At 35.5% G+C, this 27,676-nt stretch overlaps 1 protein-coding gene across 2 annotated transcripts in view; it reads left to right on the top strand.

Moving 5' to 3' along the window:
- Positions 1–27,676, top strand: part of pins (G-protein-signaling modulator pins) — a 67,175-nt gene that overhangs the window by 2,276 nt on the left and 37,223 nt on the right. For both annotated transcript variants that reach the window (XM_089096768.1, XM_089096758.1), the window contains exons 2-5: positions 8,658–8,885; positions 12,021–12,156; positions 19,468–19,610; positions 25,376–25,499. In XM_089096768.1, the coding sequence (XP_088952894.1) occupies positions 8,659–8,885; positions 12,021–12,156; positions 19,468–19,610; positions 25,376–25,499 (630 nt within the window). In that variant the 5' untranslated portion in view covers position 8,658. The remainder of the gene's footprint in view (positions 1–8,657; positions 8,886–12,020; positions 12,157–19,467; positions 19,611–25,375; positions 25,500–27,676) is intronic.

The following is a 27,676-nucleotide window of genomic DNA, read 5'->3' as shown; positions in this document are numbered from 1 at the left end:
GTTGAGCTGCAAATTAGGTGTATACAGGGCTGGATCTAGGGGGGCTGTAGACAGCAAGCACCTCATGCATTATGCCTAGGGATGGTAAAAAAGCTTCAATTATTTTTTTTGCACAAAAATTGTAGTATTGCAGCAGGGCAGCAAAGTCTCCTGTGGTGACCATCTAATTAAGCAGAAATAACTTAATATGAAGTAAAATATTTATAATGCAAAAAAAATACAAATTGCTGAGTTTTGAAATACCACTGTTTTACTAAGATAAGAGAAAACATCCTTTTCTAAGGCTTGAAAGGAAATTGCTAAATATCCAATTTCCAGGAAAACTACATAATTGGCTGGATTGATGTGGTTGAAATTTAATATGTAGACTAAGATTTTTGGGACCAAGGGGCACAAAACTATTTGCTAGGGGAACCTCTGTCCATTTTATTTTAGAAATGCCTTGGAATATTATAAGTATTCAAGTATCTTATTGTATTGTAGCCAACCTCTGTAATTCCCAGTCAGAACTCTCAAGGTAATTAGTAGTACCAAATTGTAAGGAGATGCTACCAAAGTTTGCTCACCTTAGGACCATAATTATGCCCCTCTACAAAGGGTAGATTATCACACTAACCAAAACTTACATTATACCAGCAGGGTGGCAACTATAACCTTACTTGACTACACTACATCTGCAATTTTTGAAAGATTTGTAAATTGTTTATTGAAATAGATCATGATGAATCAATGCCTCTGGATTATAGAACTAAACAAAAATAGAATTCCAATGAAATAATAAATTTTAACCCTCTTTCTATAGCCAAAAATAAGAGAGAAATGTCTCATCTTTAAGAATTTACAAAGGGGTTAAAATTTAATTACAAAGTAACACAATTGTTATATTTGCAAAGAGCATAAAAAAGGCATCAAGTGGTATGTTCATGCAAGTCAAAGCTCAGTAACAGGGATATATCCAAATTTACCATCTTTCTTTACATCTTCATGAAAAAAAATATTGTCTCCATTCATTTTGTGAATTGCTATCCATGATGCAGTTTAGCAGTCAGACTACAGCCATGGGATAGGCTATATACAGAACTTCATTGAAATTAATATACAAGTATTTTTTGTATTAATTATGATTTTCTTGGTTTTTCCTCTTATTTCCAAGTTAGTTTTAAGTTATATACTATCTAATTTTTATGGCTTTTTCACATTGTCATTATGCTATTGGGTAAGTTAAAATAGAACACCAATTTTGATAGAGATATCTATCAAAATTGATTAATTTAAAAAAAACTTTCCAAAAAATAAGTTTTTCAAAGAAAAGTAATGGCCATTTTAAACTTAAGCTCAACAGATACAAATACCTGTTAAAATTCAAACTCAAAACAACCAGAAATTACAATTAAAGAATAAATGAAACCCAAAACGAATAGAAATAAGATAAACAATCATACCAAAAAACATACAACAAGTAATAATGTAAATGAATAAATAGATCTTAAAGCATTGAATATGAAGATCAAGCTTAAAACAAAAAAAATATTTTTGTATTAAACTTAAAACAAACAGAAATTAAATAAACAATCAATGCAAACAAACATTCAATAGATATTAGTATAAATTAATAAATTTATCTTAAAACGAGTGAAACTTAAATTGAATATGCAAGTCAAGCTTGAGACAAACAAAAATTACTACAAACAAGAGTTTGGGTATCACCTCCTTCTCTCACTTTAAAAGTCTAAAACCTACTGTGTCATTGCTGCTTTACTGAAAACCAATTTTAAGACAAATATTTACTTTTGTACTTAATATTGAAAATAAACATTAAAATTATAGTAACATTTTGAACTGATGAGCTTTCAGCTATTAATATCATTATACATCAAATATTCAGTTTAATTTATCAGCTCTTTTTAAAGTTGTTTGAGACAAATATAGTTTCACTATAAACAAGTGTTTGGATACTGCCTCCTTCCTTAACTGTAAATAAAAACCAAAAGCCTCCTGTGTCATTGGCACTTAACTAAAAACGAATTATATTACAAATAGTTTCTTTTCCAGTTTTTACAGCATTGAAAATAAGAATAAAATTACAGTGAAATAAATTCTTGAATGGATGGATCTTTCAACAATTAATATCATTATACGTCAACTATATAAATTGATCTTGTTTATACTTTCCAATACTGTTCAAGATGTATATAGTTTCAGTATTTGATGGATATAGAGGTATTTGTATCTGCTGAGCTTAAGTTTAAAATGGCCTTTACCTTTCTTTGAAAAACATATCTTTTGGAAAGTTTTTTTTTTAAATTAATTTTTGTTCGTTTTTTATTGAAAAAAGTTTCAAGTTTTTAAAAACTCCTTATTTCAAAATCAAACTTAAAAAAAATCAAATGTTCATCAAACTATCAAAACTGGTATCAAAGTGAACAAATAGGTTTGTGTCAACCTTGGAGTTTTTATTATCTGATGTTTGAAATATTTTTGACAAAATGGCTATCAAATTTTTGTATCAGATGGGTTTGGGGAAAAAGGGCATGGGGGGGGGGGCAAATTAACCTTCGGTCTCTTTTGACTCTTTAAAAGTGAACTAGAACTTTCTATTTTCAATCAAATGAGGCCTCTCTGAAGTTTATATGAGCATCCTTCTATAAGAACCATATATATCCTCAGAGTATAACCTACAATGCTTATCCCTGGGCCCTGGGGGGTTATGTTGAACTGGAGTTTTAATATCTGATGTTTTAACTATTTTTAGGAAAATGGTCACCTCAAATTTTCATTGGATGGGTTTATCTATCCAATAAGCCCAAAGTTGTGGATAGCGGGAGGGGCTAGTTGCCCTCCAATCTTTTTTCATTCTGAGAAAATAAACTAGAACTTTTAATTTCCATTCTAATGAACCCTCTCTGAAGTTTATGCAAGCATCCCTTTCATAAGAACCACATACAGCCCCAGGACATAGCTTACAATGCCTGCCTTTCAGGCCCTGGGTGGGTTGCGTTGAAACCAGAGTTTTTGTTATATGACCTTTGAACTATTTTGAAAAAATGGCTCTCTCAAAGTTGTTATTGGATGGGTTTTAGGAAAATAGAACATGTAGAGGGGCACTAGTTGCCCTCTGATCTTTGTGACTCTTAAAAAGTGAATGATAACTTTCAGTTTCCAATCATATGAGCCCTCTCCAAAGTTTATACAAGCATACCTTCCATAAGAACCATATATGCCCCAGGGCAATACTTACAATGCCCGCCCTGGGGGGTGTGCCTTGACACAGAAGTTTTTCTTATCTGACCTTTGAACTATTTTTAACAAAATGGCCATATGTAAGGAGTTTTTGTTATATGATCTTTGAACTATTTTTAACAAAATGGCTACCTCAAATTTTTTATCAGATGTATTTGGGGAAAAAGGGCTTGGGGGGTTAGTTGCCCTCCGATCACTTTTTACTCTTAAAAAGGGCACTAGAACTTTCGATTTCCAATCAAATGAGCCCTCTCCAAAGTTTAAACAAGCATTCCTTCTGTAAGAACTATATATGCACCTAGAGCATTACTTATAATGGCTGCCTCAGGGCCCTGGGGGGTTCTGTCAATACAGGAATTTTTTTTATCTGACCTTTGAACTATTTTTAATGAAATGGCTATTATAAAAATTTCATCGGATGTGCTTGGGGAAAAAGGGTGTATGTGTGGGGAGGGGGGGGGCTAGTTGCCGTCAAAAATCAATTGACTCTTAAAAATTGAACTAGAACTTTCAATTTCCAATCAAATGAGCCCTCTCTGAAGTTTATACAAGCATCCCTTTCATAAGAACCATATACGCCCCCCAGACAACACTTACAACGCCTACCCCCCCGCCACTGGAGGGAGTTTTTGTTATATAATTTTTGAACAATTTCCAAGAAACTAGCTATCTCAAAATTTGTAGCAGATGGATAGGCGTGGGGGGGGGGGCTAGTTGCCCTTAACTTTCTTGACTCTTAAAAAGTGAACTAGACCTTTCAATTTCTAATCAAATGAGCCCTCTATGAAGTTTATGCAGGTGTCCCTTTCATAAGAATCATACATGCCCTTAGGGCATAACTTAGAATGCCTTCCCCTGGGGGGTTGTGTTGACACCAAATTTTTTCTTATCCAACCTTTGAACTATTATTAACAAAATGTCTATCTCAAAATTTTCATTAGATGGGTTTGAAAAAAGAAGTCGTGTGGGGGGGGGGGGGGGGGGCTAGCTGCCATAGGATCTCTTTTGACTATTAAAAAGTGAGCTCAAACACTCAATTTCTAATCAAATGAGCCCTCTCTGAAGTTTATACAAGCATCCCTTGTGTAAGAACCATATATGCCCCAGGGCATAACTTACAATGCCTGCCCCTGGGCCCAGGGGGGTTGTGATGACACTTGAGTTTTTGTTATGACTTTTTAGCAATTTTTAACTTAATAGCTATCTACATTTTATTATTCGATGTATTTGGAGTAAAAGCGGCCTGGGGGGGGGGACTGGTTGCCCTCCAATCTCTTTTGACTCTTAAACAGTGAACTAGAACTTTCAATTTCCAATCAAAAGAGTCCTCTTTGAAGTTAATACAAGTATCCCTTCCATAAGACCCATATATTCCCCCAGGGCAAAACTTACAACGTCTGTCCTTGGGCCCTGGGGGGTTTTGTTGACACCGGACTTTTTGTTATATGATCTTCAAACTATTTTTAACAAAACAGCTGTTTCAAAATTTTAATCGGATGCATTTGGGAGAAAAGTGTTGGGGGGGGGGAAGCTGGTTACCCTCCAATATCTCTTGATGCTTAAAAAGTGAATTAGAACTTTCACTTTCCAATCAAATGAGCCCTCTCTGAAGTTCATACAAGCATTCCTTCCATAAGAACCATATATGTCCCGAGGGCATAACTTATAACCCTTGCCCTGAAGACTAGGGGGAGTATCCTGCTCAAACATATAATTTCCGGAACTTTCAACTACGTTGAACAAAACGGCTATATCAAAATTTTGATTGGATGTGTTTGGGGAATTGGTGGGCGTAGAAGGAGTGTTAGTTGCCTTCCCATCACTTTCAACTATTGAAAAGGGAACTAGCCATTTAAATTTCCAATCGAATGAACCCTTTCTGAAGTTTCTATGACAAAACCTTATAAAAAACACTTTCTATACAACCTTTCCATAAAAAAAACACTTCCTATAAAAAGCCTTATATGCCCCCAGGGCATAACTTACAACCCTTCCCTGAGGGCTGTGGGGGGGGGGGTTCTCCTCAAAGACCTAATTTCCTAAATTTTCAACTATGTTGAACAAAATGGCCATCTCAAAATTTTGTTTGGATTTGTTTTGGGAAAAGGTGGGTGTAAAAGGGGGGTTAGTTGCCCTCCAATCACTTTTGACCATTAAAAAGGGCATTATCCCTTTATTTCCAATCAAATGAGTCGTTTTTGAAGTTTTTATGACAAAGCTTTCTATAAAATCCTTATGCCCCCAGGGCATAACTTATAACCCTTGCCCTGAGGGCTGTGGGAGAGTGTTCTCCTCAAAAACATAATTTCTGTCCGGAAATCAACTATGCTGAACAAAATGACTATCTCAAAGTTGATGACTATATAGTCAAATGACTATCTCAAATGACTATCATATAGATGAATAAATATCATATAAATAAATAAATAAATCTAAAATTGAGTAAAACTTGAATTGAATATGCAAATCAAGCTGAAAACGAAGGAAAAATCTTTTACTATTAAGGAATAAACAAAAACCCAAACCGAATAGAAATTCAATTTCGATACGATACATTTTGGGAAAAGAGGACAGTGGGGGGATGGGGGGGGGATAGCCTTCTGATAACTTCGGACTCATAAAAATAAACTAGGACTTTCAATTTTCAATCAAATCAGCTTCCTCCTAAGTTTATACGACCACCACTTCTGGAAAAACGTGGCGTGCTCCGGAGGGATTTCGAACAAAATGACTATTTCAAAATTTCGAATGAATCAATTTTGGGGTAAAAGAGTGTGGGAGAGGGGAAGGGGAAGGCTGGTTTCTCTCCAGTCACTTTTGACTCTTAAAAAGAAACTAGAACTTAATATATAATCAATTGAACCCCATCCAAAGTTTATACAACCACCCCTCCCATAAAAAATTCTTATTTGCCCCTGGGGCATAGTTTACAACACTTGCCCTAGGCTCTGAAGGTTTGTGTCAACCCTGGGAGTTTTGTTAAATGATTTTTGGTTTATTTTGAACAAAATGGCTAACTTAAAAATTTTATCGGATGCATTTGGGGAAAAGAGGGCGTGGTGGGGAGAGGAATACTTGCCCCCCGATCACTTCAGCCTCTTAAAACGGAAACTAGAACAATTTGCAATCAAATGAGTGCTCTCCGAAATTTATACGACCACCTCTTCCATAAATACCTTATTTGCCCCCAGGGGAAAACTTTCAACACGTGCTCCCGGGCTCTGGGAGCTCCTGTCAACCCAGGGGGTTTTGTTATCCGATCCTTGAACTATTTTGGACAAAATACCTATCTCAAAATTTTGATCAGAGGCATTTGGGGAAAACCAAGTTTGTGCGACCGCCTCTTTCATAAAAACTTTATTTGCCTCCGGAGCACAACTTTCAACACGTCCCCCTGGGATCGGGGGGGGGGGTGGTTGTTTCGACCCTGGAGTTTTTTTTTATCTGATCTTTGAACTATTTTGAACAAAATGGCTATCTCAAAATTTTGGTCGGAAGCATTTGGGAATGAGCATGGGAGTATAGTTGCCCTCCATTCACCTTCGGCTCTTAAAAAGGGAACTAGAGCATTCAATTTTCAATCAAATGAGCTCTCTCGGAAGTTTTTACGACCACTCCTTCCATAAAAACCTTATATGCTTCCGGGGAGTAACTTGCAACACCTGCCCCCGGGCCCTAAGGGGGTTGTGTTGACCCCGGATATTTGTTATCCGATCTTGGCACTATTTTTAAAAAAAATGGCTATCTCAAAATTTTATTGGAATCCTTTGGTGGAAAAAGGGCGTAGGAGGCTTACAACAATTCAAAAATCTTAAAAAAGAAAACCGAAAGTTTGAAGCTTAGTAAAAATTGTTGTTAGATGTCGTACTTGCTGTAATAATAAATTTCTTTGAATAGACTGCAGTATGAATAGACATTAAAATGCGTAAAGAGCAAAATACTGGTAATTGCAGAAATATTTGTATATATTTTAACAAGGGATTACTACAATTCAAAAACCCTAAAAAAGAAACAAAAAGTTTGAAACATAGCAGACAATCGGTGTTAGAAATCGGACTTGGTTCAATAATCAAATATGTTTCAAAAATCCCAATATGAAAAGATGTATTACTATGAAAAACTTATCTAGAGGTAGACCCAAATGTTGGAAATTTATAAGTGTTGTAAATAATAATTTCGTTGGAAGAAAAAGAAGTTTTTGTCCCATCACCTGAACAATTAACAAATCTAAAACCTGGACCATCATCCGGGTTGCAGCAGTTGCTAGTATCCTAGTAAGAGACGGTCACGTCCAATACTAAGAAATATAATAACCCATAACTCCTAAAAGTAGAGTCAGATCAAAACAAGAGATACACTATTAGAACCGCCTTTTCTGAAACCCCTATATAGGAAACTTACCGTCCCTTGGCTTGAACAACAAGGGAAATACATTGGCTTGACAATCAAGAAAAGTGGCTGCAACCAGAATATTCTGCATCGAGGGCATCTTCTTTTCCTTTTTTCCCTCCGCAACTAGTGGGACACTGGAATATCATAGAGAGTTGTTTAATGGCTCATTTTAAAGGAAATGGATGTATTTAAAAACCTTTTCTAATTTACCAAAATAATTTTTTTAACAGAGCATTGACAAATTGTCTTAAGTAAGGAAAATCCAAAATGAAGAAGAAAGAAAAATGTGGTTAGAAGATAACAAACATCGAGAATCAAAACGTGTCAAAATCGAAAAGGATAGCGATGAGAATTAAAATGATGATTCTTTGGAACCATCTGAACTATCAAACGCGACAAGACCAACAGAATAGCCCGAACAAATTAAATTTACAACGACTGAAATCAACAACCTGGACTATCAAACGAAACAAGACCCAAAAAAAGGAAAATTTACAAGTATTACAAATCATAATTCGTTGGAAGAAAAAGAAGTTTTTGTCCCACCACCTGAACAAATAACAAATCTACAACCTGGACCCTCATGTAAACCTAGACCAATAAGGGACACTAAAGCAAAGGGCATTGGCAAATTTTCTGAAGTGATAAAAACCCAAAATGAATAAGAAAGAAAAATGAGGTTAGAAGATAAGCGACAGCGGAGTCAAAACTGACCCCGCTGTCGAAAGTGAGTGGAGTTATTTTCAAAAGTCAATTGAAAATGATAGTTATGATAAATCAGTCAAATTTTCAAAGACTTGTAGCTTTTGATCGATAACTTTAAATTTTAGGAATTTTCTGCATTTGAATCAGCATAAAAATTAATTTTTATGTATCATTTGTTGCCAAAATTCATTTTTCAAGAGCACCGGTTTTATATGCCCGTGTCACTCCTTACCCTTAATTCGTTACAAGGAACGAGAGGCCCAAGATTCTAGCACATCAAATTTGTTTATTAAATTCTCAATGCTCTATTCTTTTTTCAGGATGGTTGATAGTGTGACCTGTCTTGAGCTTGCTTTGGAAGGAGAGCGCTTGTGCAAGGCTGGAGATTGCCGTGCTGGCGTTGCATTCTTTGAAGCTGCAATTCAATCAGGAACTGATGACTTGAGAACCCTTAGTGCTATTTATAGTCAGCTGGGCAATGCGTACTTTTTCCTTGGCGACTATATCAAAGCTATGCAATATCACAAGCATGACCTTACTCTCGCAAGGTAATGTTTTTTTTTGATGGCTGAATAAATGTGTTTAAATTCTTCTTTAGTTTTCCATTCACATTTGTTAAACCCTAGTTTATGGAAAATCGAAGGCTCTTTGTTGGTTTTTGAAGTATTTTCAATAAATGTTCGCCTTCATTTTTAGTTTAATTATTCTAATCTAAATAATAAAAGGAAGGTAATTTTGAAGACCCCACTGCCTTTCCATGATGATAAATAAAAGTTCGAATAGGGATAAATCCTTTTGTTAAACAGTGATAATTCACACAAAGTATGAACTATCACTGTCTAATAAAAGGATTTATCCCTATTAACTTTTATTTATCGCAAATGAAGGAAAACGAAAATTGTAGCAGATATTGCGATTTCAACTGAAAAACAGTTTGTCCCCTTCCCAAAAATTATAAATGCCCTTTACCCCCCTTGCCACCTCTCTCTGATAAAAATATGAAAATTCGTGGAAGTTCCGAAATGACCCCCAAACCGCGAGACAAAACATGGTATACTTACCAAGCTGCATATAAAATTATTCCTTTAAAAAAAATACTGCTAACTTCATGCAATCTCTGCAGTGAGATACAGTTACTTAATTTACGCAAGAGAATCTTTTTTATTTTACGAATTTTCTTAATTTACGCAAAATCTTTTTTTGGCATTGAAAAAGCGACTGACTGATCTGATTTTCGCTCTCTGGGAGACAGTGGATGACTATCATCTATCTCATTACGTCATGGTTTTCAGAATGCTTTTTGATTTTTTGGCATTTTTCATATTTTTTTGACATTTGGCATAATTCACAATCACTGAATTATATAAAGTAGGCTAATATATGATGGTCTGAAAAGGAAGACACCACCCGACGGTATTATTCACAGGTTTATGATGTTGCACATTTTCTGTAATACTATGTTTCTGAAGACACAATTAGACCTGAAGACCAATTAGTAATGACTCCCAGGAGGCGGGAAATATAGTTGATAGTTTCATTGTAACGAACTGATAATAAATTAATAAGGCCAGTAAAATGGTAAAACCGGTGGGGCAGGTTCAATAGTGAGAGATTCTTCAAAATTCTGGAGAAATGAGTTGAGGTCTAGGCAACAGTGCATCCAGGATTTTTATCCTGGGGGAGGGGGGAGGTTACCATAATAAAGTTAAAAAAACACATCAAAATTTGTTTTTATGCGTCTTTGTTAAGTTTTCACGAGTCGGAAAGAAAAATTCAGGAGAAGGGGGACTTAAACACTTTACCCCCTGGCTATGGCCTTGGGTCAAAGCTGCTAGGCAATAGAAATAATGTCTAGGAGAAGCTACTCCCAGCAGATATATTTCTGTTGGTAGTTTGATAAGGTAATGTATTTTGTAAAATATCTTGGCTAAATATTTATATTGTGAAAATAACTCTCAATTACAAACATGGCCAATCTTTTATAAGATTTAATAACAAGAAAAAGTTTAGAACAAAATTCAAATATTTCCGGGAATCTTCAGAAAATTTAATGTAATGTAAAAGTTACAAATAGGCTAATCTTGACAAAAGGAAGAGAGCTAGACATATTTAAGCTTATGGAATTAAAAGGGGGTTGAACGCTAAAGTTAGAGTTCCTTGGAAAAGGCCTTTGGCCTTTTCGTTTGATATTTTTTTTTTTGTTTGCTTCGATTCAATGTTTATTTTTCTTAGTTAGGTAATAATGCTAAATGTGCCCAGCAAAAGAAATGCAACTACGAAGAATATGAAAATCTATATTCTTTAGTGTCGTCAATGCGGATCTAAGGATATTTGTTCCACCTCGGGCGTGGTATTTGAGGAAGAGCTTGCATAACTCTTTTTCATCCCTTTGAAGAGGATTTTTCTTTGGTAGTATTGGTAGTTTCAAGGAGCCCACTGTTCTTATCTGCCGTCAACAAAATCCCCTCCGACAGCATCAGACTGGCTGGCCGAGCTAAAAAATACACAGTCATGGCTCAGGTCAGAAAGGCTCTTTGCCTCGACGCCTAAGAAGTAACAATATGGCACTAATACTTGCTTGGACCAATAGTCACTGGGACAAGCAAGGCCCCGTATAAAGAAAGGGGACAGTTGCCTACTACTTGCCAGCCATCAGCAGCAAGCGACACTTGATTTTTCTAACTGGTACTGGCAAGGGTGCTTCTTCCTCCTGTCTTGCGTCACTCTTCAAGGGATTTTTTCGTGCGCCACGGTTGGCACTTCATATATCAAGCGGGAATGAACTCCCTTGCAAGATTCTAGTCGCAATTACTGGTTTCAGTCAATCCAATATCAACAACTTACTCTACCAAGTTACTTACCCCATGAGCGAACTGCCCAGGACGGCTTGTTGCTGGATGTTGACTAAAATTAACAATAATAGGCTCGTATTTGTGTCTACCATCCTCAGGGTTACTCCTAAAAGATTGTCACAACTACCCCAATCATGGCTCATTAGGTAAGATAATAAAAATGGGTAGATTTGTCTCAGACATTGGGTCAAACATTGAAATTATTAATTCATCAGGATCAACGATTTGGGATTAGACTACGCAATTACTGGTCTCAACCTATCCAATATCAGTAGCTTACTCTACAAAGTTACTTGCCCCATGGCCCAAACACTGGATAGAACGGCTAGTGGCTGGATGACGACTAAAATTTGCGATAATCGGCCTGTATTTGTGTCTACTATCCTCAGGGTGCCTTCTAAAGGATTGTCACAACTACACGTGTCATACATGATTATGTAGGATAATAAATACTTGCAAATTTATCCTATAAAATTGGGTCAAACATTGAAATCATTTATGTACTAGAATCAACGATATATTCTATCATAAGAGTATAAATTCAGCTTCAATGCAGACTATTTTAAAAAGAATAGATAAGAAAAGTTAAAAGTTTCAACGTCTGAATTAAAATATTTCTTTTTTGATCTTAACAAATACAAACAAGCATGGGAAACAAATTGGTAGAAAACACCAAATGCAAAAATTTATTAAGGCATAGAATAGAAAAAAAGAGTAAAAGGTTATTGTCATTTTCTGTTTTCTAGATGGTATTTAGTCGCAAATAGATATTTTTAAAGCATTGAATGAAAAACAAAATCTTTTTGAAAATGTTTCTTGACGCTTTTTAAGGACAATGGGTGATCGACTTGGAGAGGCAAAAGCAAGCGGGAACCTAGGGAATACCTTAAAGGTTATGGGCAGATTTGACGAAGCTGCTGTATGCTGTAAACGACATTTAGACATATCAAAAGAACTTGGAGACAAGGTATTGTGTATAAATTTGATTTTTTTTCATTTATTTCTGTCGAAATCAATGTTTTCACATTAAATTGGAAATATATTGAAATCTTTCGGAAGCTATTTTATCAGCTGGATTCATAGCTCAAATTGCTGAAGCACATTGGTTAAAAGCATCGCCTAGTCCATTGTGATAGATATCATTATGCAGTGATGTTCAAAATGCCCAGACAAAGTATTTAAATAGAAAGACAAAATACTCATATTGAAAAGTGTTTAAACACGCGTTTCAAATACTCGTTAAAAATAAATACAATGTTCGCAAAAAGTGTGTATCGTGTGTGTGTGTCGTCTGTGTGTGTGTGTGTGGTCTCTCTGTGTGTGTCGTCTGTGTGTGTGTCGTCTCTGTGTGTGTGTCATCTCTCTGTGTGTGTCACCTCTGTGTGTGTGTCGTGACATTCTCATATTTTAATCTAACTTACTGATAAACTATTTCATTTGACATTAGCTGTTTGCACAAGTAGTTTCTTCCCCAAAATGTCGAAATGTATAAAATTTTTAGGCAAATTTCTATTTTAGGGGCTTATTGCTATCTTGGAAAGCAGTTGAGTTAAGTAAAATAAGGTATTAGGAACATCCTTGTTTATTTTTTAACCAGCTATTGTCCCATATACCAGCTTGTTTATTACCAGCTATTCAAACTTTTTGCCTTCCAGCTTATCTCCTTTGAGTGAGGATCGAACCACTGTCTAAGAAGAGATTTTCAACAGAACACTTTTGTTATACCTTGCAAACCTTGATACTAATGTGTACTGTGTGGAACTACATCTTTTCTTCTGCCATCCACGGATTGCAATGTACTTTCAGAGACAAGTTACTCCCCCAGTTCCAAATTCCAGCCCTCGATATTCATGAATTATAAAAGATCAGGGCTGTTTGGTCCCGGTATGCTTTCAGGTGCTAGAGGGTATAACTGGTTCCTTTCAGGGGTCTATTTTGAATTGTAACAAGTATTTTTATCTCCATCGGTATTCAATCTATCTGCACACTTTTCTTATCATCTGAAAGGCTTCTTGTTTCGAAAACTGGATGAATACCACCGGCCCTGTTGAACTCTAAAGGTGTCATCATTGAGGTCTAGCGAGAAAAGGCTTGCAAAATGACTCTCAAAGCCGACTATGAGTATATCCACAAAAGCATTTTCAGTTTTCAGAGCACCACTATGTCTCCCTATTCCCATACTTTTTTTGACATTTGATTATAGGTAATAATGTGCCTAAGAAATAATCTTTTTCACGGTACAAGATGACAAAAGCTTTTACCAAAGGCCCATAAAATTTCATATATTCTGCTAACAGCCTAATTTCAGCACTTTTCAGCCTTGGTACCTTTAGCTCATCAAGTACTTTCGTCAGTTTATCTTTTTTGTTAATTGCTACGATTCATTTCACAGTATCATATATTGTGTTTCACCCAGTGCTATTTAGAAAAAAAAGTTGCGTTCAAACCATTTTTCTAAACTTGCATCACCCTTTAGTATTACTGTATAATTACCTGAAAAGTGCTCGCGCGCAAGGGACCTCGGAAGTGCTGACAATCTTCTAAGTTCTAATGATTTCTAATTATTTTAACCGAAATTTTTAACCTGTCAGTCTGTTCAAGTCCATATTCACATAAATTAGATGCTACTAGGATTAAGATTTCTGAAGCTACTAAAAACAAGAAAATGTCAATTACCGAGAGAGAAGCACAACTTTTTTTTTTTTTTTTTTTTTTTGATGGTTTGATAGTAGACTAAATTTCTATCTAGTTATAGTTGAATCATACTATTTGTTAGCAAACCTCTTCACCCACCCAAAATTTTATTCTAGAACTGCGATCATAGGGTTGCATCTATCAATAAAATTTAGAATATAAGAGTCTATATTCACAGCTTTCCAGTGTGCCTGAGCTACTCTAATGCTTAACACTACAGTAATAAAGGGTGAACATGCTGATTTCTGAAACGGTTTTAATCCTTGAATTCATGTAGAAATAGTCTTACCTCGTCAATAGTCTCAGGTGATACAAACTTGGAGCATTTTTATTCCTGACTCGCGTATCATCATAAGGAAGTAGAAATTGTTGGTGGATGGACGGCTCCTTTAGAACTCTTTTTTGGGGAGTCCCAACAGGTGGCAGCAACACTCCCCTCGTAAATGTTTGTGCTTTTAAAGCACTTCCGATTAAGAATAATAAAATAATAAATACTTATCAAGGTTTTCAACATCATTTAAATTTTGGGTTTTGAAGCTTGTCTTATATTGAAATCCCTTAGATCACGTGAGTACTTAGTAGAGACATCTAGCAAAGACAACAAAGCGCTGCAACTGCTAAGTATTTTTAACTAAGGTGTATGTTTTTGAAATTGTTTCATGTTTCATATGCTTAAAAATAGAATCTAAAATACTGAGAAGGAAATATAGTTAAACACGTTTTTCAAACGCATGTACTGAATCCCTTAAACAACACTGTTAAAAAGCTACCAACATTAATGGATATCAATACTTATTGAAACCCTTTTATATTTGCACTTAATGTACCATTAAAACAGCGTTAATTATGAAAAAAAAGAAAGAAAAATCGACAAAATGAGAGAGAAGGCACAGTGTTAGTTTTGACTATGAGCATATCTTACAAATTGGCCGGAATTTTTATCTTATTTTCTTTATGAATAGTTTTGAACCAGAGAGGGATGTTGAGAAAGGTTCAGAGGGATGAGGGAATTTTGCTGACGTCTAGTGGCTTTAAATTTACTGTCAGAATACTCGTCTAAATTCGAAAAGATCCTCTTTTATTAGCATGTCCGATCCCTCTGAGGGATTACCTCTGGTTTGTCTGTAATTTTCCTTATATTGTTAAAATCATTACTACTATTAAATCACAGCCAGCGCTATAGCACTGCCTAAGTAAAGAGCGATACAGGCACAACGTATTACTTATTCATGTCTTTTTGGTTTCTTTAGACCAGGGCACTTCGTATTGAAGTAGTTCTCGTAGGAACTTTGGAAAGGGCTCATTCGCTTGGAGATTGAGCGGGCCAGTTCTCTTTTTAATAGTCGAAAGTGATTGGAGGGTTACCAGCTCCTCCCCCCCTCCCCCATGCCCATCATTTGTCCAAACACATTCAATCAAAATTTTGAGATAGCCAATTTGTTCAGCATAGTTGAAAGGTCCCGAAAATATGTCTTTGCGGGTGACACCCCCCTCCACAGCCCTCAGGGGTTGTAAGTTATGCCCTGTGGGCATATAAGGTTTTTATAGAATGGGTGGTCGTATAAACTTTGAAGGGGCTCATTGGATTGGCAATCAAAAGCTCTAGTACCCTTTTTAATAGTCCAAAGTGATTGGATGGCAACCAGCCCCATCCGCCCATCATTTCCCCAAGTACAATTAATCAAATTTTTTTTTTTTTAATGTTTTCAAATCTTTGAGGATGACAAACCCCCCACGACCCTGAGTGCAAGGGTTGTAAGTTGTGCCCTGTGGGCATATAAGGTTTTTATAGAATGGGTGGTCGTTTAAAATTTGAAGGGGCTCATTGGATTGGTAATCAAAAGTTCTAGTACCCTTTTTAATAGTCTAAAGTGATTGGAGGGCAACCAGCCCCACCCGCCCATCATTTCCCCGAGAACATTCAATCAAAATTTTTAAATAGGGATTTATTTAGCGTAGTTGAAAGGTACAGTAATTCTCTCTCTGAAGATTATAACCCCTCCCCGTCCCTAAGGCCTTCAGGGCAGGGGTTATAAGCTTTACTGGTTACCCAAAGTCAACTTTTAAGGTTTTTTTCTGGAAAGGGTGGTCATTTAGGCTTCAGAGAAGGCTCATTCACTGTAAATCGAAAACTTTAGCTCTCATTTTAAAAGTCAAGAGTGATCAGACGGCAATCAGCCCCCCCCTCCCCCATTTTTTTTCCCCAAATTCTTCCGACCAAAGTTTGGAGATAGTCATATATGAGTATGGAATATGGATGTCATTCATTTAATTGGGAATCATAAGTCCTATTGTCCTTTTTAAAATTTAAAAGTGATAAAAGGACAAGTAGCCCCCCCCCCCCGTCTTCGTTTCCCGAAATGCATCCAATAGAAATTTTGAGACAGCCAGTTTGTTCAAAATAGTCTAAACATCATAAAATAAGGCTTTCGGGGTTGAAACAACCCCCTAGAACCGTGGGGCAAGGTTGTAAGTTTTACCCCGAAGGCATATAAGGTTTTTATGGAAGGCGTTGTCGTATAAACTTTAGAGGAGGTTCATTAATTCGACATTTAAAGTTCTAGTTTCCTTTTAATAGTCAAAAGTGATAGAGGGCAACTAGACCCTTCCCCTGACAACCTCTTTTACCCAGACGTATCTGATCGAAATTATGAGATAACCATTTTGTTAGAAATAGTCAAAGAACATATAACAAAGACCCCAGAGTTGACACAACCCACCAGAGCCACAAGGTTTTTATGAAATTGGTGGTCGTATGATTTTTGGATAGGGCTCATTTGATTGGAAATTGGAAGCTATAGTCCTTTTTTAAGAGTCAAAAGTTAATTAAGGGCAACCAGCCCGTTAATTAAGGGCAACCAGCCCTCCGCCTCTCCCCCAGGCTCATCATTTTCCAAAACAAATTTCCAATAAGAATTTTCGGACATCTATTTTCTTCAGCATTGTTAAAAGACCCAGTAATTATGCCTTTTGGGATGTCAATCTCCTCACAGCCCCTAGGCCAAGGGCTGTAAGTTAGGCAACTCGTTTAGTGTTTGCATATAGTATATGCTTTTGAGAAAGGTATGCATTTGACCTTTATTTTCCAAAAAGACAAAGAGCATTCAGGTAAGCCTTTCAGGGAAATATCATCAAAACTTTTAAAGGAGCTAATTCGATTCAAAATTAAAAGTTCTAGTGCCATTTTTAAGAGTAAAAAGATATTGCAGGGCAATCAGCCCTTCTCCCAAGTCCATTAATTTTCCAAACACATTCAGTCAAAATTTTGAGACAGTCATTTTGCTCAGCATAGTAGAACCGTTCAGCAACTATGCTTGTAGGGATATTGGGTATTCCAACCCCCCACAATTATGCAATTGGCCCATTATGCTTTAAAGCTAAATAAAAAAGCACTGTGTGTATGGTTGCCAATAAGAAACCTAAGCAATATGTCGAGAATGACGAGGGTATTAAGTTGAAATTTTCGGGGCTCCTATTATTACTACTTCTGCTCTTACAGTTTAAATGAATCAAAAGAGTGTAAGTGTATCCAGGTTGTCAAAGAGCATAGATAGAATGTTCTGGGAATGACATTAAGTATTCTTTTTTAGGTCACCTTAGGGAGGTATAAAATTAAATTAAATAATACTATATGTATAAGGATAAAAAAAATTGTTTAAAAAGTTTCTCTAACATAAAAATAGCATGCGAAACTTCAGATTCTTATAGAAAAAAGTATTTAAAATATTACTTTTCTTTCCATGAAAAAGACTAGGCCTATGTCAATCAACTTTTTCCACAAAACAAGTTTTTCAAAGAAAAGTAAAGAGCTTCATTAAGCCAAAAATGAGCAGAAATAAAGTCAAATAATATTTCATACGTAAAACTACCACAAATCACGATCAATAAATAAATGAAACTCAATACGAACAGAAATTATAATAAATGGCCGAGTCAAACTCAACACGAGCAAAAATTAACATAAGTAGGGCTGACAAACCCCTTGCCTTCTCAAGACCCGAACATAATTTGCACTTTACTGAAAAAGAAAAACGTATTTTAGATTTTCTCACTTTTTTTTACTTTAATAAATGAAAGATTATTAAAACTTTAAGAAATATATGTCTGTATATGTATATTAAACCGATAATCCACGGTCATTTGTTTGCTTTTCTTTCAGTAAAGTGCAAATTATTTTCTGGTCTTGAGAAGGCAAGGGGTTTGTCAGCCCTACTTATGTTAATTTTTGCTCGTGTTGAGTTTGACTCGGCCATTTATTATAATTTCTGTTCGTATTGAGTTTCATTTATTTATTGATCGTGATTTGTGGTAGTTTTACGTATGAAAGATTATTTGACTTTATTTCTGCTCATTTTTGGCTTAATGAAGCTCTTTACTTTTCTTTGAAAAACAAGTTTTGTGGAAAAGTTTTATAAATTAGTCGCACATATCTGACAATTTCATCGTTAAAATAAAAGAAAACAGAACAATACCAATAAATGAGAATCTATGTATGACAATCACAAGTAAACTAATTTAGACGAATGTTTTGGCTTTATACTTATAGCCAACAACCGTCAAAAAAATTGAGAAATAGTAAAATGCCACTTCATAAATATTCTTAAAATTAAAAATGAGCAAAGTAAATTAATTAGCATGGGAATTCAAGTTGGTCTCCGGCGCCTCCCTAAAGTTAATCTTTAGCCACCGAAGCCACCTAATACGTAGCCACCAGTGCCTCCCTAAAGTTAATCTTGTTTCACATCAGGCTGAAGATAAAAGAATTAGTTTTGCAAAGAGGACATAATAGGTATATGTATGTATATTTTTTTTTCTACGAGCCAATTTGATACTGCACGTTATTATCTCTAAATCATGTCGAAGATATAACTAGATATTTTGGAAATTTATTGGAAATCTTGCTCAATCAACAAACATTAGCAATCATATAGAAGCCTAATTAATTTATGTTCAAAATGCATGCTTCATCAGAAATAAGTGTGACCTTTGGGTACAGATCCACTAAAGTGACACTTTTCGACCTATTTTGTCCCCCCGTTCCCCAGAATTATAAAAATGAAGTCAATTACTTCCCAGCTCCCTTACACGAAATTTTATTCCGAAGCAAAATTAATTATAATCTCTTCTCAATCCAGTCCCTTAAGTCAACGATTACGGTTTGTCTAACAATAGTGCCTAAAAGTGAACTGTCGCAACTGATCACCTTGCAGTCGTAACATTTGAATTAACCACCTTAAAATTTCTTTTAAGTTAGACATAGACTAAGGAATTAAACCCGATTAGTTTATTGGTCATTGGTTGATATCATGTTGCCCAAACTAAGACCTAAAACTTCACTTTGGAAGTATCTCTGAAAAACGTTTAGCGCTCATTCTTCACGTTTTTGAAGCTTTTGCGTTTTAGATTTATGATTCAAATTGTCGCTACTGTGCTTTCTAGTCTCTTAATCTGAGCTTTAAAACACGTTTTCCTTTTTCTTGAAAAACTATGTATATCAGCAATATGAAAAGCTTGATATGAACGTGAAACAGATTTTATTCTCTTAAAAAAGTTTCTTTTCTTTAAAAATATCTTTCTGTTTCAGATTGGAGAAGGGAGAGCTCTCTACAATCTCGGAAATGTTTATCACGCAAAAGGTAAACACATTGGCCGACTAGGACAACAGGATCCTGGAGAATTTCCTGAAGAAGTTCGTCTTTGTCTACAGACAGCCATTGGATATTATGAGTTAGTCTTTGCTAATACTTTGTTCAGACAGGAAATCCTGCTGATAGTTAATAATTCCTTGTTATTAATAATCCAACGAAAACGCTATCCATTAATAAAACAAAAAATTTTTTTACTCATTTTTAATTCAGAAACATTTTCAAAACAGTCCCTCAGCTTGTATAGATGGTCTTTGAAAGTGGTGTGATAAAGAGTATATTCAACACTAGTACCACATGGACCATGGTTACAAAACAAATATACTAAAATGAAAGAAAGAAACGCTGGAAAAATATGAAAAACTAACACAAAAACAACATCACCCCCTTATATATAATAATAATAATTTATCGCAAACACATCGCAAACACAAAAAACATACTAACAATGACTCACAAACGATTAATACACTCCAATGGAAAATCTCCGACTGACTCAGATCGCTGTCTGAATCTGCTTTCTAATACATCCATCTTGTCACGTGTCTCAAAACTCCGTAACGTTTGGAGATATAACTGTTACGAGACTAAATAGTAACATGGAGAAAATACTTATGAAATTTAAAAAAGACATACCGATTTTGTTGACGTTCTGACGTGGTAAAAAACTTTCATAATGACACCAGAAAAAAACACATAGGGAGCAAAAAACGAGTTATAACGCCGACCAAGTGTTTTTTGTCAAATTGGCTTTTAACTCTAGAAAAACGTCCATAGGACTTACTCAATTTCTCTCTCAACACATTTATTTTTAGTGACCTTGTTGCTCGAATCGAGGTTCCGGATACAAGTCCAAGGTACTTGAGAGACGCAGTGGTAAAAATTGAATCAGGGATAACCTGAATTTTTGAATCGGGAGGGTGATGACAGCCAAAAACCAGAAATTCAGTTTTAGCACAAGCGACTGATAGCCCGATGTCAGACAAGCCGGCATAAAGGCTGTTCACAGCAGCCTGCAGTAATTGCAAATTATCAGACAGCAGAAGAATGTCATCTGCGTACGAAGAGTGACTTGCGTCAATGGATAACTCGATAAGAAAATGTGGTATTCTGCGGGTTGACAGTGGATGGCATTGTTAAATATTGCAGGACTTAACACTGAGCCCTGTTTTGCTCCGCGACGCACAGAAATCCGGCTGCTGTAAAGGTTTTCGACGCGGAAACGTATAGAAGAGTTTTGATACCATTGGCACAGGGAGGCACACATGTATAGGTTTATCCCAATCCTCAAAAGTGCTAAAACAGCTTGGGAGTATAGGATCCAATCAAATGCTTTAGATATATCTATTGCACAAACATATAAAGGTTTCTTCATTCCCTCATACCTCTCCAAAATAGACACGAAAACTGCATGTGTATTCTCAACACCAAGACCCGCATGAAAACCAAACTGATGATCTCCATCACCATACCTATTCGAGATTTTTAAAAGAAGAATCTTTTCATATAATTTTGCAATAACTGAACAAACTGTAATTGGAAGATAAGACTCACAAGATCGAGGGTCCTTATTCTTTTTTGGAACACACGTCACAATGCCCTCGCATAGTGCAGTCGGTGCGAGTTGCTGCGCAATACAAGCTTGGAAAAGCAACGCCATATGCTCAATTACTTTCGCGGTACCATAAATCATATGTTCAGGTTGAAGTCTGTCATAACCAGGAGCTTTTTTTAAGCAGACGAATTAGCGTAAGAATTGACGATGGCGTAATAGAAACAAGAGTTTGGCTATGATATAGTTGATAAAAATGGTCAAGAGAATCTGTTGAAAAGTGGTGTCCAGTGGTGGGGGGCTATCAGAGAATAACGAGAAGTGTTTTTCCCAGGAAGTTACATCAATAGGGTTAGAACGTGAACAAGGGGATGGTAAACTGATACCGATTCCGAAAGAGAAATACTGTGCCGAATAACATTGACTGGGTCTGCTTTCAGCTACCTTAGAAATGTTTGGAGAAATAATAAATATTCCCAGAAGTTAAAGCTTAAAATTTATAATAGCAATGTGGTCTCTGTCCTTACGTAAGGCTGCGAAACTTGGAGCATCACTGCTCAATTAGAACGACGACTCCGGGCATTCGACAATAATTGCATAAGGTCTATCCTAAATATACATTGGACGGAAAGAATACGAAATTATGAAATCTATCATATGACAAATCATACCCCCATCCTTGATCTCATTAGAAAGCGGCGATGGATGTATTGGGGGCATATGGTGCGAATGGGGGGAAGGAAGGCTGCCGCATGACGCATGGTGTTGGACACCCCCCGGTCTCCGCAAATCAGGGAGACGGAAAATGACCCTTGGCAGGTCGCTAATGAAGGAGGTGAAGCTGGCGAGTTCCTCGTTGGAGGAGCTATGGTTGAAGGCTCAGGACAGGTCGTCGTGGCGAATCACTGTTGCTGCCTTATGCGCCCCCAGGCGTAGGAGGACCTAAGTAAGTAAGTAAACTAATACTTTGCTTCACAGTAGCTTCGGATGATTTCGGATATCACGAGACAGAATAGATACTTGCCTTCTCTTGAAGAGCAGTATAGCTTTCCGGTGCTTTTTTTTTAGTTGGTTATATATGTAAATATCAAAACCATCTTCCCTTATCCTACCGACCTCCCATTCTCCAAAAAGCCCTTTGTGATGCATGACTAGACAGACAGACTTCCCTGCATAACCAGTAGCTATTAGTATACTTTGACTTCACTCATAAATACAAAAAAGGGAGCAATTAATACAAATAGAACAATTCTTATCATATTAACTAAAAATATCAAACTCAAATTAAAAAAAATGCGACAGACCATGTCAAAATAAACGAGTAGATTGATAGATGTCAATCTCTAATTTTTTTCACAAGGAGAAAATGGATTTCTGCAACATAAATAATTTGAAGACTTTCAGGTCGCACTTATTATATACTACCTCCAGCAGATCTTTAATCCTGTCTATACTTTACAAGTGCTTAGAGGGATAAAAAGTAAAAATTTAAGATACGTAAAATGTGTCACTTTGATTTGAGAAAAGAAACAAGGCTGATAATTAGTTAAAATTTCTGTCGGAAGATAACCAGTGGGAAAACTATTGACATATGGGGTCTACCTAATGAGTCTCTTCTCAGACAGCCACGCAGGTTAATGAGAGAACCAACGTCTTATCGATTTTGGCCTCTAAATTAAGTGAATGAAGCTCCTTTAGTATAAAATACGTACATTACCGAATCAGACGCATGGAAAACCCTACTGTTATCAAAATCATGAGGCGGAGGCCCAAGGGGGATCACTTGTTGTAAAATATTTCCAGTCTGTAACTTTAATTTCTTGACCTCTTTTCTTTAACTCATTCGCTAAATAGGCTATATGGCAAGCCGTATTTTAACGAAGTTACGCAGAAGCTTGTACGATATTATTGGGTGTCACTTGTGTCCGTATAAAAAAATAAATAAACGAGTCTTCCTTATTCCTATGGATCCTAAGAAGGATAGTATGTCCTTATTCCTAGGAAGGATGGTATGTCCGTGATCACAACCTGCCCCTCTAATGAAATCCAACTGGTTAGAAGCAAATCAAGCGAAACACAAAGAGATGCTACATTAGCATAAAATTTGAAAAATAGTCCGCTGACATTTTTTTTGTATGGAAGAGATTACTTGAATCTGTTTTTTTGAAATTGTTACAGATCTGTGCAGTGACTATTCGTCTTGATCAGTCATTTCTGAACCTATTTATTTATCTTATCTTTTTCCCTTCTAATTTCCTTGAAAGGCCACTTTACAAGCTGTCGTCTCATGGCAGCGGGCTGATGTGTAAGTTTACCATGGTTCAGCTAAGGAAGATAACAAAGTTCAGCCAAATTTGAAGAAGAGTCGAAATATCCAGTTGAAAGTCATTCTTATTTTTTTTATTTCTTTTTTTTTGGTAGATCTCGAAGGTGATTTTTGATTATTATAGCGTTTTCTGGAGCAACATTAACTTTTCTTTATGCTGTAGCAATGCTCTTTGAAAAACCACTTTATTCGCTTTCATCTCATGGTAAGCGTGCTAAAGGCTTACCAAGATTCTGCCAAGGAAAATAACAAACTTTAGCCGAATTTCCAGAATTATAGCCGAAATATGCAGCTAACTGTTTCTCTTCCAAATTTCAACCGTCATTCTTTCTGTCTTCCCGCAATCTTTAGGATCTTCCTTTTTTATCAAATCTTGCAACTTTTATGATTGACATAGTTAATATTTTATATTGCACATCGCACATATTTTATTTTGCACATATTTTATTATACTCTTCTGACTTTCACTGCTTTTGTCTAACTATCTATCTAAATAATTGCTGGTATGTTTTTTTCATAATTTGTTGGGTCAAACTTGTGTTTGGTTTCAGTGTGATGGTTTCTCTGACAAAACTAACCAACGAGGAGGGGGCTTTCGAAAGATAACGGGAGTTCGATCAATTCGCCGTTTATCATTGATTTGGGGCTTATTTTGATGCTTTATGTTTTGTTAGGGTTTCGCATTTCAAAGCTTTCTTAAAAAAGCTTTGCCACTAAAGAAACTTTGCGAATAATTTAGAAACAATTGTTACTGAATGTATCGTGGTATAATGTAAAGATTGGGATTTTTTTCTTGCTCTTTACTTCCATCAAGATTCAGTGATTTATAAACCACCAATTCCAAGGGGATTCGGTAACTTAAAGGATCACCCTATCTCGTCCATTACAAACTTTTTTAGCTTGTGTGGCGAAACTAGGTAGGGTTGATTGAAGGTTCTTGCCATTACTTCTAGAGCTTGGATGAGAGATAAACGACAGAAAACTAAAGGCAACACCTACTTTCCCAGAAATCCTAAAAAGAACCTCAACTATACAAAATGTACATGCAAGGTCGTATTCAGGAGGGAGGTTAGGAATTTTGACCCCACCTCCCCTCCCGAAATGTTTGTTCGACTTGTAAAAATGTAACAAAAACACATAATAACACATTTTTGATGTTTTTTTTTAAGATTTTTTGTTTCCTTTAAAAACAACTGTTACTGAACCAACACCTTTTTATTTCATTTAGAAAAGAAGCAAAACAATTGTATAATTGTTAGGAATTTCTAATTCCTTTTTTTCTCATTTAATTACTTTTTAAAGGTAAGGGTTTCGTAATACCAAAGAAACGACTAAGACAAAACATATTGAAACATAAAACCCAGCACTCTATCCTAGAAAAAAAAAATGTAATATGATATTGTCTAAACACTTAATTTTGTAAAAGATGAAAAAATAGTGCACAAAAAAAGAATCTTGCCCATCGCATACAGCAGATGACTGACTCATGAAAACTGAAGTGAACAATCTAATTTTTTCGTTGATCTCTCAGTTCTTAATTTTTTTCACATTCTAAATCATTTCTACGTTCATCAAATCTACGTTTGTTTATCATTATAAATATCAGTTTATTAATTTTTGTTTAGTAATCGGCTGAAAGGGGGGGGGTATGGTTGTTCAGCAAAGGTCACTATGCTTTCTGTTTATAATCATAATAATTATATTTGAAAGATTTTAGAACTGAAAATTTACTTGGCTTAGAAAGAGAAAATTTACTTGGCTTGGCTTAGAGGGGGGGGGGGGGATTTTGGAGTTAATATATTCCCAGTGTCATGCAAATATCGCTTTTTGGGGCTGTAAACCTGGTAGGCTATCTAATAATCCTACGAATTTATGAGATTTTCCGATTTGGCACGACAAACATTAAAGGGCATTTTATCTAAATCCCGTAGCAGTAGCATTTTTTAAGTCCAACGTCATTTATTTTCAGACAGAATCTATCCCTTATGCGAGAGTTACAGGATCGTGCCGCCCAAGGAAGAGCCTGTGGCAACCTAGGAAACACACACTATCTCTTAGGAAATTTTTCGCAAGCAATTTGCTATCACCAAGAGGTAGGCTACTTCTGATTATTGTTTCTGCTACCGGCAGGCTACCCGAAGCATCGTTTTATTGGCTAAATAACCTAAACTACCGGCAAGCTATCAGGAGCTTGCCGGTAAATAATGTGATGGCTAATGTGATGGCCATTTTAATGGCTAAATAATGTGATGACTGTTACAGTAAAAGCTTTTATTTCGTTCATTATAATACTATATCTCGTTAATCACTTTCAGAGATATTTAATTCCAATGTTAAAATTCACATTCTAAGGAAGTAAATATAATACTATGTACAAGTGTTGGACTTAGCATCCATTGATTACACCATGAAGGTTGTTTCCTTGATTACAACTTCAACTTCTTGACAACTTCTCATAGAAAAAAATTACTTCATACAGGGGCACACAGGAAAAAAATTCAGTTTATTACAGATTTTCATGAGTTTTATCATTGACCAATTTTACTTGCTATTAGGTTCAAGCAGCTATTGTTGCCGGTTAAAAGAACTTAAAAAATTGATTCACATGGCTATTGCTTTTCTGTAGAAAAAAAAATGCTCAGAGCAATTGCCTTTTTGCCAGATAAATCTGAATGTTTTCAACTCGATAAATTCCTTGACAAACTAACTAAATTTGCTAAATTTAACAACTAAACTACTATGACAAACAGCTATTGTCCAGTTTGTTAACCTTGAATGAGAGTAGATTTCGACTGAGAGATTTTTTTAAATAAGAAAATTTCAATGAATTGTTACAGTAAGAAAATTTAAAAGTAACAAGAAAATACAAGAAATATTACAAGAGAATTGCAACAATTATAATAGTTTTAAAAATGGGATTATAGTATAGAAAAAAAAAAAAATCAAAGACAAAAAAGAACTAGGTTCAGGTTCATTTATTTTCCAATCATATATGCATAACATACTTAAAAAAAGCTAAACAAAAAGAAGTCGGGTTTCGGGTTTATATCAGACTCTAAAAGAATTTACTGAAGTGGAATGAAACGGTCGTGTTTGGCTGTGTAAGCTCAAATGATCTTCTAATTTAACAACAATTTTAGCCAAAATTCAGGGTAAGCATGGTTGTCTCCTCTTAATAATAAGCTTCAATCGTTTGGCCGGTTCTTCAGAACTTCTTTGGTATCCCTGCAGATAGTCTAACTTTTGCCTGTGATGGGTAATCAACCTTCCAGTGATGATAGTTTAAGCTCACTGTTTATTTCGACTACGTTAATTCAGAAAATAATAAATTGGACTTTCTGCTATTCTTATTTAGTCAACTTTTTACTAAAAAGGAGAACCTAATAATTCATTTTTGACAAGTGGCTGGTTTTCTAGCATTTTCTAGAGTTTTTTAGCGTTTTCTAGCGTTTCTAGAGTTTTCTAGAGTTTTTTCTAGAGTTTCTAGATTCTAGTGTTCTAGCATTTTCTAGAGTTTTCTAGCGTTTTCTAGCGTTTCTAGAGTTTTTTCTAGAGTTTCTAGATTTCATAGATTCTAGTTTTCTAGATTTTCTAGAGTTTTCTAGCGTTTTAAAACTATTAACATAAATTTTGAAATAAATTCCATTTTTTTATTCAAGTTTTTCTTATTTCGATTCAAGTGTTGTTAGTGTTTCTGTTTTTTTCCCGGTCATAGAGCCTTACGGGGGAGACTGAAGCGTTTGTTGTTCTTGTTGTATGTAAAGCACTGTGTAACTTGTTAAACACTTGTATATTTTCTTTTTTTTTAATAAATTTCAAAATTTTTGAATAAACACAATTTAATAATGGTTTGAAGGAATTAAACGAAAAAAATTCTTTTATTAATTTAAGCAAGACATATCCTACCTATAATTTCTATTTTGCTCACATTTACCACCCCCGCCCCCCCCTGAAACTTTGTAATGTCTAACAGTTAGTTTATTTTTTTAATCCAGTTTTGTTTTTTTCTAAAGTTTTTTCTTGAAGTTTTAAGTTTTTTAAAAATTTGTTTGATTCTTCTTTAGTATCTTAACGCTTTATCTTCTTTATCGAGGCTCATTTAGTTTTCTAGAGAAACTTCTAAGGATAAGTGGAAAACTTATGTTTTGCTGTGATAGTATTTCTGACATGTTATTCGAAGAATATTGTCTGGCACTAAGCCTTAATTGTAACACATTTTTAGAACATGAAAAAAAACAAAAAACATTGCAGTGGAACTGAAAAAGAAGTG

This window comes from Artemia sp. Qi Xiang Cuo, chromosome 1, assembly GCF_049724085.1.
Source record: "Artemia sp. Qi Xiang Cuo chromosome 1, ASM4972408v1, whole genome shotgun sequence".
Classification (NCBI taxonomy): domain Eukaryota; kingdom Metazoa; phylum Arthropoda; class Branchiopoda; order Anostraca; family Artemiidae; genus Artemia; species Artemia sp. Qi Xiang Cuo.
The sequence above is the reverse complement of the archived record's forward strand: the minus strand, read 5'-3'. Positions and strand labels throughout refer to the sequence as shown.